Raw genomic sequence first — 25,509 nt, 5'->3', positions numbered from 1 at the left:
CAATGCAGTGTGGCTTTAACTCCAAGAACGCAGGTATAGCTATACATCAGAGGGTTATGCGCTGTCACCATGCTGGGCACCAGAAGCAGTAACCTAGAGCACTTGAGAATTAGGCTGTCCTCACAGCCTGGGTGCAGCACCACATCAATCCAGGTATTCCGCTGCTGATGTAGAGCTTATACTTATACACATCTTACATATAACATGTTTTTATCTGAAGTTTAAGCCTGTAATCTCTTCTTATTTTATGCCTTCTATAGAGATTATGGCTAAAAAAGGATCAAGGGAATGAAATTAATCTTTCAAAGCAAAATGATGCACTTCATTTGGAATGGAGTTATTATTATTATTATTATTATTATTCACTTGTGCTGAAGTAGGCATTACAGGCAACACCTCCATGATCTGGGCTGTGTTACACCAAGCCCTCTGTCCTTATAATACCTGGCCCTCCTTCCAAATGTTTCAGTCCAATTATAACAGAGAACATACACAATGCGTAAATAGGGCACACAGGTGGGGTCAACAGAAAATAACATTTATTTCATTAAACCAGAGGATCAACAGTGTTTCAAAACATGCAAACACTACACCAGATTTCATTTTAACAAAAGAAAGGTAATTCCAGACTTTAGGAGGGCGTTCAATCACTACAACTCACCTTAGTCACAGGTTGTATTTTGTAGAATTACAAGAACAAACTTTTCATTTTGTGCTGGAAAAATCTCTCATATTCTATTAATGATGTGTATGTGAAAAGTAAAAGAAAAGCTGAGAGAAGAGAGGAAGAAAAGAAAACCTTTTTGATTGCATTAGGCTATACTTGATGGCAATGTATTTTTAAGACAGCAAAAATTGTTACTCATTTGCTGATTCTCCTCAGCCACAGCAAGTGCTGCAGAAAATATGCCTGATACTTAATATGTTTTTGTTCAATTCTCGTACTTTGTACTAAAGTGGAAAATTGAATAAAATGCCGTTTAAAAAATTATTGCTATGATGTGAAACTGAATGAGTAACACGGTAACAGACCATGGCATAAGACATTTCTCCTCTTAGCAAAAGGATACAAGTTCTCCAGAAATAGCAAATGAATTATCCATGCCTGAGGATTTTTAACTCACACGAAACTCAGCAAGTGCCAAGATGAAGTTCACCTGAGACTGGCAGATATTCAAAGGGATTAAGTCATTAGCAGAAAAGATGAAGTTAATGGTGGATTTTGAGATTTTGGGGACTGGGATCCAGAGGAGATGGCTAATAAGGCGTGAATTTTCTCTATACCGGTTTAGGACAGCAGCTCCTAAGGTTCATGAGAGTTACAGGCAGGGTCAAGAGCCTGACGAAAGTTCAGCTGTGTATGCTAACATCAGAATTACATGTCTAAAAGCACCGACTATTGTAAAAGTTTGGCAGTGCCAAATCTGTCACTGGTATAGTGTGCTTTTAGTTACTTAAGGTCCAAGGATTTAGTCTGTAGTCAAATGCTTATCAGTTGAAGGTATCTCGTGAGACCCCACCTGGAGTCCTGTGTTCAGCTCCGGGGCCCCCAGTATAAGGAGGACACAGACCTGCTCGAGTGGGTCCAGAGGAGGCCACGAAGATGATCAGGGGGCTGGAGCACCTCCCCTGTGAGGACAGGCTGAGAGAGTTGTTCAGCCTGGAGAAGAGAAGGCTCCAGGGAGACCTTATAGTGGCCTTCAAGTACCTAAAGGGGACCTACAGGAAAGATGGGGAGGGACTCTTAATCAGGGAGTGTAGGGATAGGATGAGGGGTAATGGTTTTAAACTGAAAGAGGGTAGATTTAGATTAGATGTAGGGAAGAAATTCTTTCCTGTGAGGGTGGTGAGACATGGGAACAGGTTGCCCAGAGAAGTTGTGGATGTCCCCTCCCTGGAAGTGTTCAAGGCCAGGTTATTCGGGGCTTTGAGCAACCTGGTCTAGTGGAAGGTGTCCCTGCCCCTGGCAGGTGGGTTGAAACTAGATGATCTTTAAGGTCCCTTCCAACCCAAACCATTCTGTGATCTAAATTTTGAACAATGTTTGTGACATCCAGCTCATTTTCCTTTTGTTAAGGCAGGAAAATTTCCTAGGCCTTTCTCCATGCTAATTTCCATAGCATATACAACCCTGTACCTCAAATTCCTCTAAATCCCAGCCTCTTTTGTCAATTCTACACTTAAAGCTTATGGAAACAGAATCACTCAAATTTTAGGAATGGTAAAATTGATTAGGTATGTAACTTTACTAAACCAGAAATAATCAGCTGCTGAACGAGGTGCCAGTATGCTGTACTAAGATACTTTTCAAGATATCTTATTTTCCACTTTGCCTATAATAATTCCACAAATACTAACAGACCAGTGTCATCTAAAGAACAACTCCTCACTGGACTAAGGACCTTTATTTGCCTTGCTTTCTTTGTTTATCTGCATTAATCTGAAAATCTTGGTCACAACATTGCAAAATGTAGAGACTCTCTGCAGTCCAGCATCTGTCACTGACAGGAAGCTTTCCCTGAAATATATACAAAATGTTCTCTCTTGTTCTTATGTTGCATGATGCAATAGAAGTAATCCCGTGCTATCTTAACAGTTGCTTAATCATGTTAAGCAGTTCCTCCTCCTGCCTTCTGGCTTTGCAGGGTTTTTTTCCAACACTAGCTAGTTCCTACTCTCAGAGCACATGGGCCGTCCCCAGGATGGAGCTCCGCAGTTCCCCAGGCATTTTCTGGAAGTGCAGCCTGGGCTCCTATGTGTTTGGAGCATTTTTTTTTGAAAATGTAACCCTTCCTCCAAACTTCTTCCTCCTCTGCTCCATGATTGTGCCTCTTGAGCTTCTAGGATAAAAGTTACACTGATCTTTCCAGTGCAGATTTAGCTAGCACTGCATGCATGCCATTTCTGCTAAAAGGTTGTAGGTCTGGTAGCACATGATCTTGCTGGAGGGGAAAAAGAGAAAGGGTTTGTGGGGTTTTTTCCTTCCCAGAGGTGAACCATTTCCATAGATGAAACCTATTTTCCCCCTTTTTCAGAGAGGACTGAGTATAGCCTCCTGATCATTCCAGGTCAGTATAGAAAAGTTGAATTTGAGAATCTGATTATTTGTCCAGATTTTGGTTTCTACAGACCTTTAATGAAACAAAATAAAATAACTTATTTTCTCTTTCTTAATTATATGGTATCTTTAAGAGGGGCTGTGCAGACTAATTTTATAATTTTTAAACATTTTAATATTTTAATGGTTTCTGGAATAAAGGTTAAAATATGTCTGCCTGCTTCCAGGAATACCACTCTCCATCAGAAAACAAAGCACTCAATTAGCTAGCATTAAGCACCACAAATAAGACAGTATAAGAGAAAAAAAGCACATTTAAAACATCAGGTTAGGAAGGAGCAGACAACTGCTACATTCTGGTTGTATAACACTTTCCCACTCTGCAGTGTGGCTATTCTATTTCTGTAATAGATGATTTTTCCATATGTTACAATTTCTACATTGAGAGTGGCTCTACTCTAAGCTCACAGGGATTACGTTACTGTAGGACTTGTCATACAGCAATACAATACTTCAAATGAGTATCTAAAGTGGGGTAGCTGTTCATATATAGTAACAGAGAACAGTATTTCATGTTTAGCATGTCACACTTCACTTCTTATTTGGCTGTAACATGGATTTGCTCATGCATCACTTCTGAGCAGAGAAAGAAAATTCAGTTTAAGTTCTATGTTGACATTAGAAAACGCCTCTCCTCACAGTAACATGAAAAGCATCTCTGAAACCCAGTGTTTCATTCACAGGTACCTAGCTATGTTTACCCAGGTGAGCTCCACAATGCCAGTACTTGTTCTTTGGCTATGAGGCCAGTTAGCACAGAGCAGCTTAGGTCCATCCTATCCAGCTCTGCTAGCCTCTGAACTGTCTGCTGGGAACGGACTTGGGTTGGTGATAACTCCTAACCAGTGCCCAGAAGTTGCTGCACAAGGTGCCCTTTTGCCAGGGCCAGAACTATGCCAGGGTCATAGCATGGGCAAGGCAGTCCCAGTGCCCAGGTACATCCCCAGACACCCCGTTATGAGTCACATGGGTGTCCAAGACACACAGAGTGGTCTGCAGAGCTGGGGTGTGTTTGTAGATAGCAAGGCTGAGAAGTACACTGAGCTGAATTCTACATTCATGAAACAGTGGATTTCTACTGGCAGAGGTTTTGACTCACAACTCCAAAGCAGTCCAGCACCAATGAACACAAGAGATATGAACTAAGAACAGTTTCAGAGAGTAATGCAGTAGTAGCTAGAGTAATGTGTGTGCCAGAGGACAGAATTTGGCTTGTGACTCCAGTAAAGCTGTAGGAACACCACAGTTTCCATTTCCTCTTCCACTACAAAGAAATCCTAAAGCTGTAGTGCTGATTTAATCTCCAGAAGTAAGGAAATGTAAAGGTAAAATTCATAACTCTAAATATTTAGACTTTCTGATACTTTCTACTTTTCAGGGCAGGTCTTACAGCACTTCGGAAAACCACGCTGCTCCTTCTACTGTTTGGCGAGTAACATGTGGCACAATTTGTATAGTGAGTTGAGAGGCACTGTGCCAGAACATACATAAAACTCGGTAAACTGAGAAAGGAGTATAGGGCAGCTTTTAATATTATCTGATAGCAACGGCCTGTAATTTACCCTTTCAAAATCAATAAAAGCATAATGTTGTAGTCTTTGCTTTATTCAATAGCATGCTACGGTAAAGCAAGCAGAGTTCCTCTGAGAACCCAGTCTTCCTTTTGCTGTGGCAATGGTGTTACTAAGATAATCTTTAAATCATCTTAACAGTTTAAAAGACAGAATATCTCATGTCTTGGTGTATATGAGGTGAATACAAAACATATTTTTCACTAATGAGCAATAATGTTTAGCCTGCATACGTACAAAAGTATGAAAAATCTAATACAACACTTCCTTAAGATGAAAATCTGCATACAGGACAATCAGTGAAGTTACTCTCTTCAGTTCACCCAAGACGTGTTTATGTATGTTTGTCTTTTGCCCTTTATTCTCCCTAGCAAAATAGTGTAAATGCAGAAAATTTAAAAGTGATCTTATTTTCCTTCCGAGCTTGCTCTTGCTTTAAGAAATCATGTTGGAAGTCTCCTGCAAGAGCCATGGGAGCTGACTACCGGCCTGATTTTTAATGCCCAGGGCTGCAAGAACAGTATTTTACCCAGGCTCCTTCCCTTGCTATGTACATGCTTACAAAGAGGATTCCAGATGGAGTTGGCAATTTGTTGGCTTGCTGTCTGAACCAATCTCTCCGATATTATTTATAGAAGGTCTGCTTTTAAATGGGCTAGCTGATATTCTCATCCATCTTGCTACAGCCCTTGACTCCGGGAACTGCCAGCGGACTGTCACAGCCATGACACTTGGCAGGCTGGGTCCTCAGTTGGTATAAATCAGCACTATTCTTGCTTACTGCTGCTAAGGGTTTCACTTGACATTTTCACTACCGCTTGATTCATGGCCCAGATAATCTGTCTCACTTTCATGGTTTTACTTGCGTGTTTAGTAAAAATCCTTAAACACTATTAGCTTGCTTCTAACAGAATATTCCAACTGAAGTGTCCTTTTAGACAGCTTCCAAGCACTGCAGTACTAAATGGTATATTATTATTGAAAAATATTATTTTTAATGAATATAACCATTAATAGAATTGCCAGTTCAGCTACTGTACAATGGAAACTTTTCAGAGATTTTATCACTACCAGAAAAGTAAAATTTTTATTATACAGAAATAAATTCGTGGACCAAAGCAACATGTATTCTTGTTTATGTTATGTTACAAATTGATAGACAATAGTTAACTGTCAATTATTTCCCCTTTACAAAAGATGAAAAGTTATTACCCATTACAGTGTATATAAAAAGTTATTCATTCTGTTCAAGTTTTTGTTCTAACTTTATGCTGGAGGTTTACAAAACAAACTGATTGCATTTGAAAGATTTGGCCCCATGAGAAATGGTATTCACCATTCTTTGGTCTATACTACTGTTTGGTTTTCTGAACCCAGAAGCAGCACAATTTGGAATATTAAATGCAATTTTCAGCTGTAATCTGCCACTGCAGCTGGTGGCCCACAGAAATGCCCAGGGCTATCTGAATGCTATCACAGCAGAATTCGCTTATATTCCAAATCATCATAAAGCCTCCTTTTTCCTAGACTGGCATATGGAGCGTTTTAGATATATTCTTGGGCCTTTTTCCCCCCCTAACAGGGCAAGGGAATGACCTATGGTGGATGGAATTTAAACTGATATCTATATAACCTAAGAAATACAGGGCTCAGTTCTGTGTCTACTGAGCTTCCCGTCTCCCCAAACATTTGCCTATCAATTTAATTGAAGAAGCATCAGTGTGCTCAGTAAGATCAGGAAAATACTACTTTTCCTTTGGAATCTGCTCTTTTATTCATGTGGTTATTTGAATGAAATACCTTCCGGAAACAATGAATAAAACGCCTGGCTAATGTCACAGTTAGAAACTTCTCCACATAAGCAAGCTTACAGTGCATTACTTTTCCACATGGGCTGCCTGACCTTGTAGCAAAGCATACTAAAAAGTTATTTGGCCATAAATTTTAAAATAGGGAGCAAAAGCAAGAAAACAAATGTTGGAAATTTCAGTGCATCAACGTGCAGTAAAACAAATATTTTAAGGAAGATCCCTCTCCTTGACAGAGGATTTTTTTTTTCTTTTATAGTGCTATACATATAATAGCAGCAATGCTGCATGGTACTGATCATCATCCCTTACTGTGCTTTATTTCCACCCAGAAAGAATTGCATAACCATATAACTAATAGTGCATTTTTCATAACCCCCTCAACCAGCAGCCTCTGTTAGTCTGACAAGCATGCTGACTAGTTCCAGCAGTGGTGACCTTTGTATGGGCTCACTGAGATCACAGGCTCGGTTCCCATAATCTGCAAAGAAGCCTTCAGCTGTAAACAAAACAATTTTAATGTTATCTCTCATCTTTGCTCAACAAAAAATCCCATAACAGAGTTATCCACTGCAGTACTAACATGACTTACTGAAGAATCTGCTCTGGTATAATTAAATAGATTATTTTACCTCAAAAAAATCCATAAATGGTTCATACAATGCCCTTCACAGCAGAAATGAGGTATAAACTTGCATCAGTTGTTTCATTTTCTTCCATGGCTTTTAAAATTCCCAGACTGGCATTAACTATCACCTCTTTGTCACAGCATCATAGAATGGTTTGCGTTGGAAGGGACCTTAAAGATCACCTAGTTCCAACCCCCCACCATGGGAAATAAACTCATTTCTGAAATTCTCAGAGAATTATGGTTTTGCAGATCAGAAGAGGATGTGGAAGCATACAAATATGAAGATAGCCTTCTTGTGAAATATAATCATGATGAATGGTACAGCACCTGGCAAGTTAGCCAACCAAGAAGTACAGCACTTTATCCTGTGGGGCAGCAGCCATATGAGGCAATATGGAGGGAGGGATGTCCTTCCAACTATTGTTCACCCTTCCAACTATTGTTCCTGTAGTTCCTGACTACAATCAAGAAGGTCCTCCTTCTTCTCTCCATCTGAGTCCAGGGTAGGTACAGAGACACCATTTCACTGTTCTGAGAACACTGAACTTAGCAGGAAGGCTGACCCATCTGATGTCTACATGATCTAATGTTTGATCCACAAGTATCAGTGGATCAATCTGGACAGAAACAGAGCTTATTACTTTAGATACAGTAAAATCACTTTCATTGCATCAAGGGAGTAGTACAGTTTTACTTTATCTCAATATAAATGTTACTAATAGAGTCTGTTGAAAAAGACACCATGATCAACCTATTCTGGTCAATGTCCTCACCCTCCGGACTGCTAATCCTTCCCACGTGCAAGAAAAGCTTCGGCTCCTTGCCACCCCAGCATCCTCTGCCAGCAGCAGGAAGTCAGCAACACCACGTGTGTGTATGTTCACAACGTATTGAGGCTGCTCAGCAATTTGCAAGACTGAGCCTGCATATTCTGAAGCAACAGATATTCTTTACTAGATCTAGTCATACAGTGGAAGAAATTGTTGTGGCTAGATGATGCTTACCATCATCTGCCCCAGGGTTTTTGAGGATTCTTTAATTCACTTCAAGCAAAAGTCAACCAATGGTGGAGAAATGCTTAACCTCACTGGGGTGATTTTGCCTTAAAGGAGTGCTCACATAACCCGCTTTGCTATGGATCAATGCACACAGCGTACATCACCAGTGCACGGTGTACATGACCAGGGATGGTGGCAGCAATGACTACATGGGACCAGCAACCTCTTCTGTCAGCACTTTTGAATCTAGAAGAGGAAGGGGCTTTATGGCCATAGAGCCATTATTGTTTTGCTTATCTAACAACTGCCAGCACAGTAACATTTTTTCTATCAACATTTATCTGTAACAAGTGAGGTTAATTAGTACTGTGTATGATGACGTGTTTCTTGCTAGAACTCACTATGAAAGATGGTAGCCTGTAGTAATCCACCACAAAGTACAGGCAGGGTTATTGTGTGCCAAAGCTCACACAACTCCCACATAGCAGGTAAAGAGGACTGTGATCATAGTGAAGGTGAAAGGAAAAGACAAGAGTTATCTTATGCCCCCTCTGCCAGTCAGTTAAATGAATATAAAATGTATATATAATTCTCTCTCTCCCAACGTGTTTGGGACCCAGTTCAGTTGCAGAGGTACTGACAGTAAAGTAATAGTAGCATGTGAATAGAAGATGGGACGTTTGGCCTCAATATGGAAAATAAATGCAATTTCAACAATATAGGAAGAATCCATGCAAATACTTCTGCCAAATATTATGTAGCATCTGATACATTTCCGCCTACGTAAAGTGTTAGTTTGGCAATTACACTGACCATAAGACGGTCATTAAGCTATTCACCCTTGAATACCTCAGCTAATCCACAGTCTAGGTACAACAGAGAGGAACAAACTTCCCACAGAAATATCCAGGAGGGAAGTTTTAAGATGGTCTTAACCATCAGTGCAAACGTTTTCTGCAGCTGGCTCCCTGTGGCATCAGTGGAAGACAGAAAACAACCAATATATTACAGTAACAGCAGGCTGCACTCGGGGACTGGGCAGTTCTCATCTTACTACACAGTCACCAATCACTGGAAGCTGATTCTCTGCTGACACACTTTTTGAAAAGTGATCATTAAGTTCATTAAAGTTCCAACTCCATCAACATGGAGTCAGTTTTAGCAACCTCATCTTCATTTCAAAGTTCAGAAGACCCTGATGAGAAACTTTTTTATTCTTTCTCATCGTCTCTCAGTGCGATCAAGAAGTGTTGGTACCCATCCCATCATGAAACTAGTCACCTATACCAATTAGCTAGTCCTGTCTTCTGTTTGCTACAACTGAACTGAAATGAAATCTTTTCCTAACTTCTCCGGGTAATTCTTCAAGTCCTTTAATACAAACAGGTTTGGTTAAGGGCTTTGCTCAAGTTTCTCAGTGTACAGTAGTTATGGATCAGTGTGGTCCAAAGTACTCCCAAATAAGGCCTTCATCCCCACGTATGTCTTAATTTCATACGTGTAAGTGCATGCTACATGCAAATTAGACTTTTAACCGAATTTACAGTTTTTACTATTTTAGAACAGTTACAAATTGACCTGGACATTTTTTGATTATGAACCAAAGAACTCACTGTCTTTGCTCATGTTTCCTTTCAGGAAAAAAGCAGTTCTGCCATGTCTCTAAATAAATTATATAATAAACAATGCTGCTTTTTCCCTCCATCAGTAACATAACTTAATAGCAAGGCAATCCCATTTGACTTGATTAATCTCCAGAATGTCTAGTTGCAATTCATTTTACACAAACATCCTGCCAGGAAGGTGGAAGGTAGCCTAACATCTGCAATCTAATAGATTATAGAGCAAGACAGTCTGTTGCATACTTATGAAATAGTAAAACGTAGCTTTGTTTTAAAAATTATACAATTCTGTGCTTCAAAATTCCTTATACCGAAATAAAAACTGGTACAAAAATTAAATTCAAGAAGCTAATTTCTTTCCACAGGCCATATGTGCTGATAGGACTTAAATTCGGACTTACATATGTTTGTATTAAACATAAAGGGAAAAAAAAATTGAATGTCACTTTTTCAATTAAAAGTCAAATACCACCTGAAATGACTATAGATCAGACACTGGAAGAAATTGGAAGAAATTCTGCAATATGTGTTCATACCATGTCGGACTATTTTCTAAAAGCACTTTTTAATTAAAAAACCCAACCAAACAACCCAAAAACGTAAAGACATTTTAGTTTCAAGGAGGATTGCCTAAGGCATATGGATACATCTAACATAATTTTAAAAACTCCCTAATTTCACATTCACCATTATTTTTATTCTCTTTATTTCAAGATGAATATATTCTCCATTTTTTGAGGTCACAAATAGGCATTCACTGCTGAAGGTTTTTTAAAACTCCTTCCTCCTATTTAAAAGACTATTCTATCTAGACTATCATCCCCTCCTGGATACCTTGCAATGAAGTTGAACTTCACAGTTCTTCTACACCCTATTTTCTCTCCCAGATTTTTCTTAAATGTCCTTCACTTTGTCTTCACTGGTGCATTCTTCTAGCAGTCTCGCTTCATGACTGAAGGATTATTTTTGACAGTCAACGTCAATCCCAAGAATGGACATACAAGTAGAGATACTCATGATTCACAAACAGTAATGACAGTCTTGGCTGTCATCAGCCCTTGGTTAGGCTTATTGTCTTGGTCATCAAAACTAACGCTGTCAGTTGCAAGAGGAGAAAAACCTGCGTAATTTTCAGCTTTGACATGGTAAGTATCGAACATTTAGTTTTGGTTGGGATCACTAAATTTTCTTTCTTTTCTTATAGTATAGAATGGAAGCAATCTTAGCAACCGAATCACAGGCACTCTGAATTTCTATGAGGGAAAAAGACAAATAACACCTAGTTGTTATTCAAAATGTCATTTTAAGGAATGCACCTTTCCTTCAAACTAGTTGTTTTTTCATCCACATCATGCACCTCTTTGCCTGTGTACATCATGTGTGTATGAGTGAACATATGCATAGGAATGAAGAAACAACATTACACAGGGAGATTGGCAAAACAGGAAAGAATATAAGCACTGGAGAATGGAGTGTATATAGGACTCGCCAAAATCAGCTGATGAATGTGTTTTCACATTTAGGGAAGAAGTAGGGAAAAGGATAGCATCTTTACAGTATCAGAGCAGGTATCCCTTTGAGCAATTGAGAGTTAAAACCTCACAAAACAGAAATGAAAAGGACATACAACCTGTGGGACAGAGCTAGCAGTACTGGAAACTAGTTAGACAGCCTGGCAAACATACAAGGGACAAGGGCTGTTTAACAGGGATTCACTTACTACTTGTGGTAGGCAAACCTGTCCTGTCTCTCATGACAGAAAGACAAACAATGCATCTTTTGTGCTATAGCCACATAAACGCAAAATAATTTGTGATAACTTAGAGCGAACTGCAAATTTGGCCAAGTCATTGTCTTGTAAATGTAACTTTCAGGATTTTCAAAATCAGCTTAAGACCTAAATAAAATAGTTGCATTTCATTCACTGAACTTTTCTTTACCCTCAAAAACCAACCCCTAGTTTGATACAGCTGAGTAATTTTTGGTCAGGCCCAAAAGAGCAAGATCTGGGCTGAATGTGGCTGGCCTGGCTGTGTGTTGGAGCTTGCTTGCTTGCCTGGTTCCTGTGCACAGGATATGTAGATTCAGGCCCTGTGTTCATTTACTTATTTCCACAACTGTTTGCATGTGTTATATTCAATATGCACCATAAGTAATAGTGTATAATAGCTACCAAAGAACAAATTAAGTGCTTAATCTCATTAAATCAAAACACATAGAAGTGCTCGCATCGCTATGCTCTGCCCTCTAAAGTTGTGAATCACATCTTTTACAATGCAAATAGGTTTCATCTTCTGTTTTGAAGTGACCAGCCTTATTTCACATCAGTAATTGTCTGACACGGGAATTTTGTATGCATTCAATATGTAACAGCCTTTTTAAACAATTTCTGGCCAGACTCTAATCTTTGGTTTCCTATCAGGTAGCAAATGGGCTAACGCATATACAGCTAAAATGAAGTGTAACAATGCTTATTTTGGACAATGCTTTCTTTTATGCCACATTAAAAAGTGTCATGCTACGAAGTTAAAATAAATAAACAAGTTCAGACCAGAAAAAAGCTTCCAATGAGATCAGTTCAAAAAGCAATTAAAGATCATTCCAAAATGAAAAAGCACTTATTTAGTGTTGACATAAGCAAATCAATACGAAGCTTAACATCAGGGTTATCATACAGGGAATTCCTTCATGATCTTAGAACATGAAGAACTGTTAGACTATACACTAGTCTATTTTGGAATAGACACTCTTTCAAAAGCCCCTCCTTAAACAGAGCAAGCCAAATTTTGAAACCCTCACCAACTTCACTGGAATTTAACATTGTTGAATGGGAGAAGAAATAAAGTTGTTTATTTTTTGTTTTGTTTTTGGCTTTTTTAAAAATAGATTTCTACCCTATGACTTTTAATAAAAGTCTCCATAAATTTATCAAATTTATGTAACCTCTAAAACTAATTTTCTATTCATGAGAATAACTTCCTTCAAATTTATAGGAATCTGAGGGATCTCCTGTGCAAAATCAGGGTAATATTATCAATATGGTTTCATTTTATGTACCTAAAAACAAAGAAAAAACTAGTTAAGCCACCGGTTATTTAAAAAGGTTCTTCTGGTAAGGGACTCAACACAGGATACATTGATGAATATACATAAAGGCAGCATTGGAAGATGCTGAATCAGATGTCTGCACCCCTGTAGAAAGCTCCTCAGCCTTAGAGTGGTTCATGATCATTCACTGAATCATCAACTGAAAGAATAGGTTGTGAAGGTCCTAAATGCCTAAATTGTAACAGCTTCTACTCATGCTTTACTTGTATCTCTGTCCCACAACCAGTAGTGAGGACTGATACTTCTCTGCTTTCCTCCTCTGCAGAATGCACTAGCTCTTTGCTCCCCAGAGTACATTCTGGGAATTGATTTCTATGAAGTGTGGCAGAAAAACTGTTTATTTAGATAGTACTTAGTAAACCAAATTGTATTTGTTGGCATGGCTGATAAGGTTCTTCACAAAAAGCATATTTAAGCTGTAAAGCTCCGTCCCAGAAGACGGTACAGATACTCCAAGTTTACATGGATTTAAGAGGTGACTGGAAAATTTATTGGAAGAAAAATTTATTTAAGACTTTGAATTATAAAGAATACCACCCCACTTCACAAAGTTCACTAGCTATGAAGCGCTGCAGCATTGGAGCTGTATTTTGAAGAAACGCCTTCTTACACCTGCCCTTTTCTAATGGTTCTATCAGGCATCCTGTGCCTACAATGCTAGGGAGAGGGATCTTAAATTTGGTTCAGAACAACCACTCTTATGATCTTACCAAAACTGTAAAACTTGGCTAAATGTTTTCCAAGGTTATACCTGTATTTGGAGAGAATAGAGAGGGATGTGAAATACATACTGTGTGTAGATACAAGATGTGAGAAAGCTGCTGTTCAAACTTAATAATACAACTCAGCTTCCACTTGTCAGTACTTTGGTGCATTTCAGTCATAGCCATCTTTTAATTTCTAAGGTTAAATTTATCTTTTTTTTTTTTTTTTAAACAATGCAGATTAGGCAATGAGTTGAAGATAAATTCAATTCGGACTTGACATGAAATAGATCTAAACTCTTATTTTAAAAAGCATGCCATGAAAGCAGTGAGCTTTCACCTCACTCAACACAAATATATACTATGTAACACTACCAGATAATAAAATCTACAACACCTTTTGAAACTATACTATACATGAAATGGAAACATTTCCTTACTAAGTAAGGAACTCTCAGCCATTCAATAACTGGCATTTGTCAGCTGTGTTTAACTTGAGGCACCTCAGCTGAAACAAAGCTTACAGGAAGACCATAATGAAGTTTAGACATTTTCATCGTCACTGTGACTGAGTCCAGTCAAGCAGCACAGTGAGCTGCTGTTTACTGCAAATGCTTGCCTTTATTTAATGTACTTTTTTTTCTCATATACAACAATCACATGATCGTGATTTGCACCTGCATGTTTGCTAACCAAGATAATTTAGTGGCAATAAAAAGCCCGGGTTACTTTCCCAACACAATTAGTTTAAAGGCCATCATGATAATGTGATAGGAAGATGAAAAATGGATGTGAAAGTCATTCCCTTCTGCCTCTTCGTATGCCCAGCTTCAAGCCATCCATCTAGCTCAGGCAGGGCCATGCTAGATACACGGCCACGCATGGCAGTGTTTCCTGCCAGCGCCTGAAGGGAGGACCAGGCATGGCAGAAGAGAGGGAGGGAGGCCAAGGGACCAGCTGAAAGAAAAGCCCCTTTCTCTTCTTTTTTCTCCAGACTGTGCTGGACTGCGGGGAAAGCCAATCATATCCACCATGCTCATCACATACTTGCTCAGTCTTTCTCTTTTTAAGATGTCTCAGTCTATCCTACTCCCCCACAAACACTGGTAAAACAGTGCCACATCTATTTTTTCCTCCTCATTTCAGACACCGCCCTCTTACCTCATCCATAGCCAGACCTCCTTGCTTCAGATTCCCATCATCCTATAACTATCCTTTTTGTCCCTTCCTCACTCCCAGGGGTTTGTGCCACACCTTTCAGTTGCTACATGCCAAAAGCCCACCTCTTTCAAAAGCCTTTGTGACTTTGCACACAACGACCTCTCCTGAATGATTTTTTTTGACTACAAGCAGTTTGAGGTCATGCTATGCTAAATGTTACATTCTGTGTATGTTCCATTCACTCACAGGAGCACATACAAAGAAAGCTGATGCATGACAGGTAATGCCAGAAGAAAAGTCAAAAAGCAGTGAAGTGAGGGAACCAAGAGAAGCAGGACACAGAAGAATCTATCGCTTCTTTGTATCTTTTGATCTGCTCGAGAGAACAATCTTAAACACAATTTGTATCTGCTGTCTTCACCTATTCTGTATATTAAAACTGAGATGCACTAGGTACTTGATTTTCACATAAAGACATTCTGTACTGACTATATGATAAAAAAGTTTTGAAATACAAAATATTTCTAGCCATTTTCCACTGTGCAAAATTTACAACATTTACCCTCATACCATGACCTGTGAAGGAAAAACATTTAAAAACAGCCAACTCATTTGCTTGAGGCTGTCTTCTAGATTTCTTGCATTAAGGGACACTTTTTTTTTTTTAAATTGATGGTATAAACTCTGATTTTATTTATGCCTAGACAGCTTCCTGAGTAACAAGAATGAAATATAAACCAGATCAGATAACTGGATTTTCTAGACTACAGCTAATGAATTATGTGAATTTAGTTAAAACTGATTTCAGACATAATGTGACAGAAATTTGGCTGCATCTTCTAGAAGAAAGGTTGACAATATTTCACTGAGCAAGAAGTCAAGAGTAAATATTTTATTGTGTAACCAAACTTAGGTCAAATACCATTTTCAGCACATAATTTAACAGAAAAAAACATTCCAGTCAAATTAGCTAGCTTGACTCAGTGCACCAAAGGATAAGGCAATCAGAACTGCTTCCTCTAATTCTAACTTATATTTACTCAACTAAAAGCAAAACCAGAGATATATACTTGATAGTCACTTCAGACACTACCAGATAAATACATAAAGTGCAACTATTTGCTCACTCAGCTAAAAACTACACATCGAACCAACACCCAAACGGAAAATGAACTGATGATTTCCTTCATCATCTGTCAACATTGCCATCAACAAAATCTCCATTCTTTCTATCTGTTGCTAATGAGTATTAACCATCAACATGTGTATGGTAACAACATCAAAACCTCATCTATTACTCTAAATTGCACTTGTTAAAATCGCACTTGCTTTTCGTCCTTTTTCAACTCCTACTCTGAATGACATTTGCTAAAAAGGAAAATTAAAATACTCACTTTGGCTACATTTGCATAGAGAAATGGGCTGCTAGAATGCTCATAAACAAAATCTGATATAATCACTTATCTCTATTACAAAGAAATCTTCATCTATTTAGTGGAAGTAGTGCTCAATTTGCCTCCACCTATCCCCATCCTTTCTCTAAAAAGCAATCAGTTAATTTTCTACAAGGAAAACCCCCAAACCCAAGGAACGCCTGTCAGCTTCCCGCAGCGTTCCCCTCCCCGAGGCGGCGGCAGGCAGCGCCGCACACTACTGCCCACTTACTGATTTTTTCCTCCCCTCTGGAGAAAGGAAAGCAGCAGAGCTGGCCCATGGCATCGACCGCTTTCTTTTCTTCCTTGTCGTCTCTGCGTGCCCCTCAATCAAAAGCTGTAGATCGGGCTGCAGTCCGTGAAGAAATTGCTTATTCTGCTCTGGGAGCGGCGGGAGACCGGGAGTGAGCGGCAGGGCAGGCCCCGCCCCCGGCCCGCCCCGGCCCCGGCCCCGCCCCCGGCCCGGCCCGGCCCCGCTCGCAGCCTGCGCCCTGCCCCTGCCGTGCAATCTGTCTTGAAGACAGCTGCCCGATTTTCCCTTTCTCGTCCTTAGGTTAAAGGAGAGAAGGGTACTTAAAAAAACAGGCACCGTTTGGCCACCTTAAATAAGGCGCCGGTTGGTTTAAAAAGTGTAAGTGTGGCTGTGTGCCCTCTGCCACCACACCTCCCCTCTGCCTCACAAAAGCGGGCTCAGAAAGGGGACAAGATACGGTTAAGTATACACTAAATCTATATATTAAGTATTTTTACTTAATAAATGGGCTTTCCTACTTTCCCCCAGAAGCAAAAATGAGGTTATAAAACTAAGCAAGGAAAAAAGCTGGTCTTGCTGCCGGAGGAGCAGCAGCCCTAGCGAGAGATGCTGACAAACAGCCCGGGATTACCGCCCGCCCTGCCGTCGGGGTTCGCCACCGATTTCGGTAGGAACAGAGCAGGTCACTTCACTGCAGGTTACCAGCCCTCCTCAACAGCGAATGTATTACAAGTTGTGCGTGAGGAAGGTCACCCGGTGGATGTAACCAACGTAGACTTTTCTAAGGTAATAAAAAACCAATGAGATGCAACATCAGTAAAGAGTAAATTAGTGATTAACGATGAAAAATAATCAAAGGCAGTCCTACAGGGATTAGTACTAATCCCAACATTACTCAACAGAGTCATTAGTTACCTGAAAGTAAATAAGTAATGAAACACCTTAGTACATGCAGTGAGACAGGATAGTAAATGAGCACACCCTGTATGGCTTTGGCAAACTGAGTCTATTCATTCGAAGAATGTAAATAAACCCAAACGTAAAGGCATATATTCTGTCTAAATATTCTTGTGTTCACCAGAACCAAAAGTGTCCAGCTTCCTACCTATTTTGTCTTGTAGTTCACTGAATTTTTAAAGGAATTAGACAGTTCCTACTGGGGTGCTCACATGCTGTTACCTATCAAAGCATCCTTGCAGGTTAAGTATCTTGTGAATATCCCAGCTTTGGCTGCAAATAGGTGTCATCACAAACTGTTCATGTTCATGTACAAAGAATGTACATGAGATATGTGTCTGAGAAGTAGCTCTTTGGTGTCCAAAGATCTGGTACTGAAGACTGACCCTTGGTAAGCCACTCATAATGACAATAGTCACTGGATGCCCCATGGCTCTTAAAAGTTGAGCTCATACCGCAATTTTTCCTTCACTGTGGGAATTAATAAAATCTCCTCTTCTATCTGGATGTGTGTTTCTGCTAACATGTAGGTATTTAATATTTTGAGACTTCTACGTCTGTTTAATTTACCAGAAATTTGTCAACAAATTTTAAAGTTATTGTTGTAACGGTCAGGTAACACATACGCACATACACATACGCAAAGCATGATCCCACAAGCTTTCTGTCATTAGGCTAATAATGAAGGCATGCAGGTATACATAGAAATTGTGGGATTACAGTCTAGAAAGTCTGCACACAATTTCCTGTCTAGTATATCCAGGAAAACCAGTGTTTCATTGAATGGTCATCTGTGTGCACTGGCAAATGGTGCACCTTTCACGTCTGCAGTCACTTTGTTTTTGAAAGTAATTTTTTTGCATTCACAATGTAAACAAAAATTCAGAAGAAATCAAATCCACCAATACTTTCTATTAAAAGACCTAATCTTGCACAATACCTGCAGTCACTGACACATTTTGAGCACCCACTGAATAACAGAGAGCCTGTGATAGCAATGGTTCTTAACATTTAATATTAATACGAAGGATGGATAAAGCATGCAATCGTTTATCACACCGATAAATGATAAGGCTTATATTCTTGTTAATATTTTAAAGTCTAATATTTACAGCCGAAAAGAGAATCCATTTGCCACAAAATGAGGGTATGAATTCTGTTACTATTAACCTGCACTTTTTTAGTGTTCTAGTTTATATGACACACCTTCTAGAAAACCAACAATTTAAGCGGTGGCAGAAATTCTCCACAAAAATGTCTAGTGCTTCATAGTCAAGCTACTATTTGATTCATGAAATTATATGTTTGTTTTCTGAGATGTAAGAATCTAAGACTGGGGAATCCTATAAATATTTCGTATTTCTTACAGAGACAAGTCAGTTTGTCTGAGAAGAACAAGTGTAATATATTTAACTTGTTTGTTAGGCATGGTTCCTTATGAAAACAGAACTGCCTTTAAGCTAAGTACTATTCCAAAACTAAGATGCATTAATATAAGGTTGCCAGATTGTAATATTCTTCTTTTCCATCATTACTCTGTTATTAACAATAATTAAATCATCTACTGTTTTAAGAATTATTATCTTCCAGTAGCAGAAACAAAAAAAAAAATCAGGATGGTATACAAGTTTTTATAATAACTGTAACAGTTATTAAGTTCTATATTCATAGAAATCCATTTCAGCTGTGCAGTTGCCTCACTTGTGGAGATGCTATTAGCCTAACCAAGAGCAAAAAGGAAAGAACATGACCCATATTCTACAACGTGAATTAAACATGAATACTACAAGGCATAAGTGAAGCCAATCATCAAAGCATAGAGAGACTATTTCTAGGAGTGAGCAGTATCTTTCATTCTGCTCAGGATCAAAACAAGATCACAGGCAATATTTTAGGCAAGAAAACAATTATTCTCCACCAGGAAAAGTTAAAAAAAAAATCAGGAATGTTCAAGTAATACACCAAACAATAACATATTTTTCAGTTTTATGTAGGCATACTCTCCATCTATACAGACAGATCACATCTACGTAGTACCTAAATGAATACAAAACTCCCAGTGCTGTCATCTTTTGACAATCATGTTTAACAAAGCAGCATACGAAGCACACAGTCCTCTTGTACTTAAAACAAAGCATCCTTCTGCTAAAACATGCAATAACCGTAGTTCTTACTGATTGCTTCCTAAGTAGTGCGGGCAATCCATGGATGTCAGGCTGACAATACCCTCTTACGCAATTCTGGAATAGTCACAACCAGTGACAGACCTCTTCCATCCATCTACAAGTCATCTTTTAGCCAAAACTAACAAAGTACATAAGCACAAATGTGCATACAGAGAAGAAACAGAGGATTCAAGGAGGGCTCTTGCCTTTTAGCACTGGCCAGATCAGTATACATGCTCTAACTTAAAAGATGAGGATAGGGACCACGAACTGAAGAGCTAGATATGGTCCATCTTAAATATTTGGGCATATATTCAGTAACAAAAGTGGGCCTGATCACATTTTCAGTGCTTTGCTAGCTCAAGGCCTGCAGTTTGTTCTGTTTTGACATCTCATGAAATTTTGGTGAGATATACAAAGTACGTTTTGACAGAAGTTACCCCACAGCAGCAAAGCTTTCAACTGTTTCAGGCACATAAGTGTGACTGGATATAGAATTATACTAACTCTAGCCATATGAGGCCTAAACAGCCAATTATCATTAAAAATTAAGAAGCCCCAAAAGACACTGATATGTGTTTTGCTGGGAGGCAGGGAAGCTGGAGGACACATTGGGATTGAAACTGAGGGGTGGAATTTTTCCAGGGAAGGAATGGCAAGGTGCCATCCTTTATCAAGGATGGTTGCCTAGACTAGCCAAGACAAACTGCAAAACCAGCAGAACTACTGGCCTCCACCAAGCAGAAATTACAATTTCAAATCTTGGAAAGTGTCCCTCTTCAGAGCAGATAAAGTCTAAAAGAAACAAGAAGGTATTCATTCTAAGCAGAGGCAATTTCAGCCTTCCTATTGCTCCTGAATACTGTTCAGCTGATCCAGAAGGAACCTAGCAAAGCTTTTTTTAGATGATGCTTGTGGTGCAAATTATGTAAAAAGTGGGTGAGGAAGAAAAGCTGATCTGCATTTCAACTTAAAAGTATTTCTGCACTCAGAACCTAAGCTGTTCCCAAGCCAATGTATATAAACACACATACACACACACACACAGAGCACAGAAGACAGTGTATCACTGTTAAGTGCTGTTTTGGGAGCACCTACCAAACCAGAATTACAATCCCTACCTAGAAGAAAAACCAGGGATAAACAAATCATCTGTTGGACTTCCCAAAATGAAAACATTTTCCTACTCTGTTTGACAGTGCAGACTATGCTCCCATTTCTTTCTGATACTTGGTTCGTAATGCAATGTGTAATCCTATCAAATTTTTAATTGTGTCCTTCTGAAAACACTTGCAATTAAATGTTTCTGGAGGAAAACCTTAAACAACTAGACTAAATTAATTTTAAAGTATTTGATTTTCTTATTCTTTAATGGCTTAAGAATATTTCTGGAAACATGTACTATAAAGAAAAAAATATACTGAGTTGGCATTTGCATTCTAAAACAGAAGTGACTATTTTAGCTATGCTCTTTAAAACCACATTAAAATACTTCCAGGGAAATCTCACCACTAATATGTGTTTTACAACACTGCCTTCTAGAGAGAGAATCTTGCTCCTATTCACTGTAAATCACTATTTCTGTGAGTTACATTTGCTGAATGCACTGTACCTTTTCAGCAAAGGCTGGGACACCAGCCACCCATACGCCTGCCTTCTATTCTAAGTGCAACCTCAAGGCGAGGCTCAAGACCAAATCTGCCAACTGTCCAGATTGTTTACCCTCAGGAATGCATTCAGAGCTGTGTTTAGAATAAGCCATACAGCACCTCTGGGTGAAAACCCCAAATATATTCGAGCTCTGCAGCGTACTCACGGAACGCTTCTTTGCAGAGTGGACATGTCTGTCTGTGATGTGTATGTCCTGAGGTATCCCATCTATTCCTGCAGTGATTTTGCCTGACTGAAAGCGGGGGTATGAGATGGACTTCATAGTGGATGCCAGCATGCAAGAATGTGTCCCCCTTGACATATGAGATCTGTAGATAAGCCCCAAGACAATGACAATGGGAAAAGCTGGGGCAAGGTATAGCTCACACTTCAGGGTCTTTCCAAGGCTCACCTTACAGGCCTATGCCTCTGACACCTATCAAGCATTCATTTAATTCAATATTCAGCTAGTTCCTGCTGTTGTGGAAAAGAAAGATTAAGGAATGTATAAAAGCAGGGGGACCAGAAACTGAAGGATACATTAGTTATTGTGGGGGAAAACCCCTCCAAAATCACAAAAAGAAATTGAATCTCAGAGTTTAATAGAAATTATTAAATGCCATGCGTGAAAAAATAGTGCAATTTGAGTGAAAGGCAAAAATTTTGGTGCTTATATACTTTTGCCTTCTAAAATTTCAAGGGGAACTGAACAGTTGAGATAATGAAGTTTGAAAAGAATTGTGTTCATAGCCTAGCAGTCTCTCAATGATTGTGCCAAGCAGTAAGTAGCTAGAGACAGCTATCATTGTCCAATGATGATTTACTGAAAGTTAACCTGACTGTGAGGACACCAAAAAAGTTTTAAGGAGAATATAAATTGATTTCAACTTATTATAGTAAAATGATTTTTTTTTTCTCATGTGTATCAAAAATAAATGAGAAATATGTGGCAGTGGCAAGGCTGTAATGACTTTGTTCTGATACCTAAATTTCCAACAAATTATCACTACGCTGTTTGCCTTTTTTTAAAAGGACGTCCATTTTTTTCCAAAATGTTGTTTTGAATATTTTCTTTACTTTCCTGATTACATTTAGCATTTTTAAATGCTTATTTTGAAAAACAGGGAAACCTGGCTACCAAGAAAAAGAAGATAGAGGTCTGTTCTTGTACTTCCTTCCCTTGCTCTCCATTCAAACATGACAAATTTTTACATTTAAAAATAAAATGCAATATGAACACAGAACAGTGAGAATTCTTTTTTTGCCATGTACATACATTATCAATCACATTATATTAAAACTTGCTTTCTGGAACACTGAGTGTTGTACATAGCCTAGAAGAACAATTCTTGTTAAAAAAAATCAAAATTAATTTTCCACTAGAACAAGTAAACTGAATAAACTTTTTAAAAAGGAAAAAAAAATTAAATAAATGGTGACTACTAATATTCTCTCCCTTCAAAGTTTGTCAAGAAAGTTAGTGAAATGCACTGCCACTGTACCACAATTTTGTGTGTCAGATCTGCTAATGCCACTGACCCCAGCCAGTACTTTATTGCTGATCTATTGCTCTCTTCATTATCGTTCTATACTAGAGTTCTTCTGTGGTTTGGAACACTTATATAAATAGGCTCACTGAATGTGCCCAAAATTTAGCTGGTGTAAGGTTGCACAGGCAGGCCCTGATTTCAGCCCCCTTTCCATTCCTGTTGCAACACTCCTCAGTATTGCAACTTTTCCCCAATCTCCATTTGGAGCTCCAGAGCCCAGATTTTTCTAACTTTCTGAGAATATTACAAAGTTCCTTTTCTCCTGCTTGTTAAAGCCACTGGTAAGAACGCAAGTCAGGAGAGAGTTGAGATTTAAGGTAGTCCTTCCCATAGAATTCTCATTTATTTAAGAGGTACTTGACAATACAACAGCAGAAGGTTCCTTAAATATCTATTTTTACAGTCTGAAGAAAATACAGTCTTATTCTGGTATGCCAGTGAAAACGTGGTATTTGGTGCTGTGCAAATAAATACTTAGCATTAAAGAACAGAAATGAAGGGACCAATGCTAGTTACTGTGCATTTACAGCTGTTTTTAAGATTGTATTAAAGGTTTTTCATGATTCATGGGAGGAAAAAAGGAAAGTAGTATGAAGTCAGTAAAGGAACCATGTAAAACTTGTATTTAAAACCCCACAATTAAGAAGGTTTTGATGTTGTCAGCTCATAGCACTTGCTAGATTGCTGCATCTTAATATGGTTCACTGAAATCTGCCTGTGTGCTGTCGTTTGCTTTAGTAAACTGTATAGCTAATCAAGGAACACACCCTAACCAATCTGTTTGTTCAGATTATTAAAAAAAAAAAAAAAAAAAAAAGACATCTGGAAGAAAAGGATTAACCCTTGACTCCTGTTCCTTTGAAATAACACATTTCACCTCAAAGCCTTCCAGAAAAAGAATCTTTAGATTTGAATATATTCTTAAATATGTCCTTTTCTTTATAGCCAATAGTCCTTTGAAAAGATCAGCCACAGTGGGAAGAGGGTCTGTGAATGGATCAGAAAGAAAGAAGGATGCTCTGACCAGTGACCAGGTTCTGTACAGAGAATCTTCAATTTTAAGTGCTTGACTGGCGCATACATACGAAACATGCAGGAAGTCAGATCGATGACCAAGATTGATGCTCAGAGAAATTCTGGCTCCTCCACGTCAATGAGATGAGAAAGCAGCTCAGTCTTCCAAGCGGTTAATTCTCCACCATTGCCAGGACTTTGACTGCTGGCAGCAGGCAAAATGTCCTTGTTCCACGCCCGTACCACACACCTGTGAGACGCCATAGGAACATCACCTTTTCAGCCTACCTAAAGCCATTCAGCTCAGCGAAGAGCCAAGTGGGCTAACAGCAGAGATCAGGCTGCACTATGGAACCATCTCTGACTTTATACTTCAAGCAGCTTCAACAGCTGTTTTTCAGAAATTCAGCAGTCTCCACCTTGAGTTTCAAACAGAAATCAAGTATGGACCCTTCAGGCTGCCCTCCTGTTTGAAATGTTTTATCTGATTTATGTACAGTACCATGGCTTTCATCTGAGATGCACAATGTAATTTAAAGCTGTATGTACAAGGTTAAGCCTGTATCTACACCAGCTAAAACTGATAAACTGAGTACAATCTTTTGCAGACAGCAAATGCGCTAAACTGTTAAGCTCTGCTCTGAGAATACCAGTTAAAACAAACTTATTCCAGGGACAACTCTGCTCTCAGTCTTTCCTAAAAAGACAGAAATGGGGCAAATGGAAAATATTTCAGGATCTAGCCCACATATTCTAAAATACTGTAAACATTCAGTCTAGCAATCACTCATTGACTGTAATTTTAAAAAGCTGTTTCTTTCCTTTTACAATATTTTTCTTGTTTTAATTTACACTATGAAAAGGAAGGGGAAAACAGCATGGAATTTGAAGTGTTCATTCTCACAAACAAGCATAAAAATGCGTTCATTATCAATGCATCTTGGCAGCAAGTGTACTGAATAATCTGTATCACTTGCAGGTGACCCCTTAGCATATGGTTTATCAACATATCATAAACACATTACCAAAGGATTGAAAGTTGGGTAACTGTTGGTGTAATTTTAACTAATAGGTATTACACTGCCATGGCTGCCTGTGTGTGAATCTATCAGATTCATCATCCTGAAGTGCCAGATAGTCTCTACTAAAAGATCAGGACAGGCAGTAACACTGACTCATTTCTTATGGTAATCTGCTCCAAGGTTTTCTTGAGACCAAAGCAGAAAACTCATTCTAAATGGAAAGGAAAGGAGAACTGGGAATGGCATCCAGCTTTTGCTTTCTCAGATGACTGTGAACTAAACTCCTTTTGGTTAGTCATACAGAGATTTCTGTTATTCCCCTTCATACATTATTCTCAGAAAAACTCAACACAAAAATCATGTCCTGCCCCAAAGATAACAGAAACTTCTGCTGGAACCCAGCCATTCTTTTGCTACAGACCAACAGCCTCCTAATTTTAGTATTGATTTAAAAAAATAGTTCTGACAGTTTTCCATTGGTGTCCAATTACGGATGAGATAGAGTTCATTATAATAATGTAAACCTAATTATACTACTTACCCAAGAGACTCAAACATTAACAGAACATATTTACAGATTTAAAATTAAAATACACACATTTCAAAAAAACTCAAATCAATGAGTTATTTCATAAGACATTATGTATAAGAGTATTGACAATAATGTTACGTATACCTGGAAGAAGTAAAAAGTAAAGTAAGAACAAGTGAAGCAAAGCTTGTGCATTATGATTTTCTATTACA

At 38.7% G+C, this 25,509-nt stretch overlaps 1 protein-coding gene across 7 annotated transcripts in view; it reads right to left on the bottom strand.

The window, feature by feature from the left end:
- The window catches only part of AKAP7 (A-kinase anchoring protein 7), a 93,797-nt gene that overhangs the window by 11,766 nt on the left and 56,522 nt on the right, over positions 1-25,509 (bottom strand). Inside the window, exon 8 of one of the 7 annotated variants that reach the window (XM_074862514.1) lies at positions 6,021-6,996. The exons of 5 other annotated variants lie outside the window; for them this stretch is intronic. In XM_074862514.1, coding sequence (XP_074718615.1) covers positions 6,878-6,996 — 119 coding nt within the window. In that variant the 3' untranslated portion in view covers positions 6,021-6,877. Of the gene's footprint in view, positions 1-6,020; positions 6,997-16,765; positions 17,189-25,509 lie in introns of those variants that run through there. One more of the 7 variants, XM_074862519.1, reaches the window with a different exon arrangement.

This window comes from Strix uralensis, chromosome 3 (assembly GCF_047716275.1).
Source record: "Strix uralensis isolate ZFMK-TIS-50842 chromosome 3, bStrUra1, whole genome shotgun sequence".
Lineage (NCBI taxonomy): Eukaryota > Metazoa > Chordata > Aves > Strigiformes > Strigidae > Strix > Strix uralensis.
The sequence above is the reverse complement of the archived record's forward strand: the minus strand, read 5'-3'. Positions and strand labels throughout refer to the sequence as shown.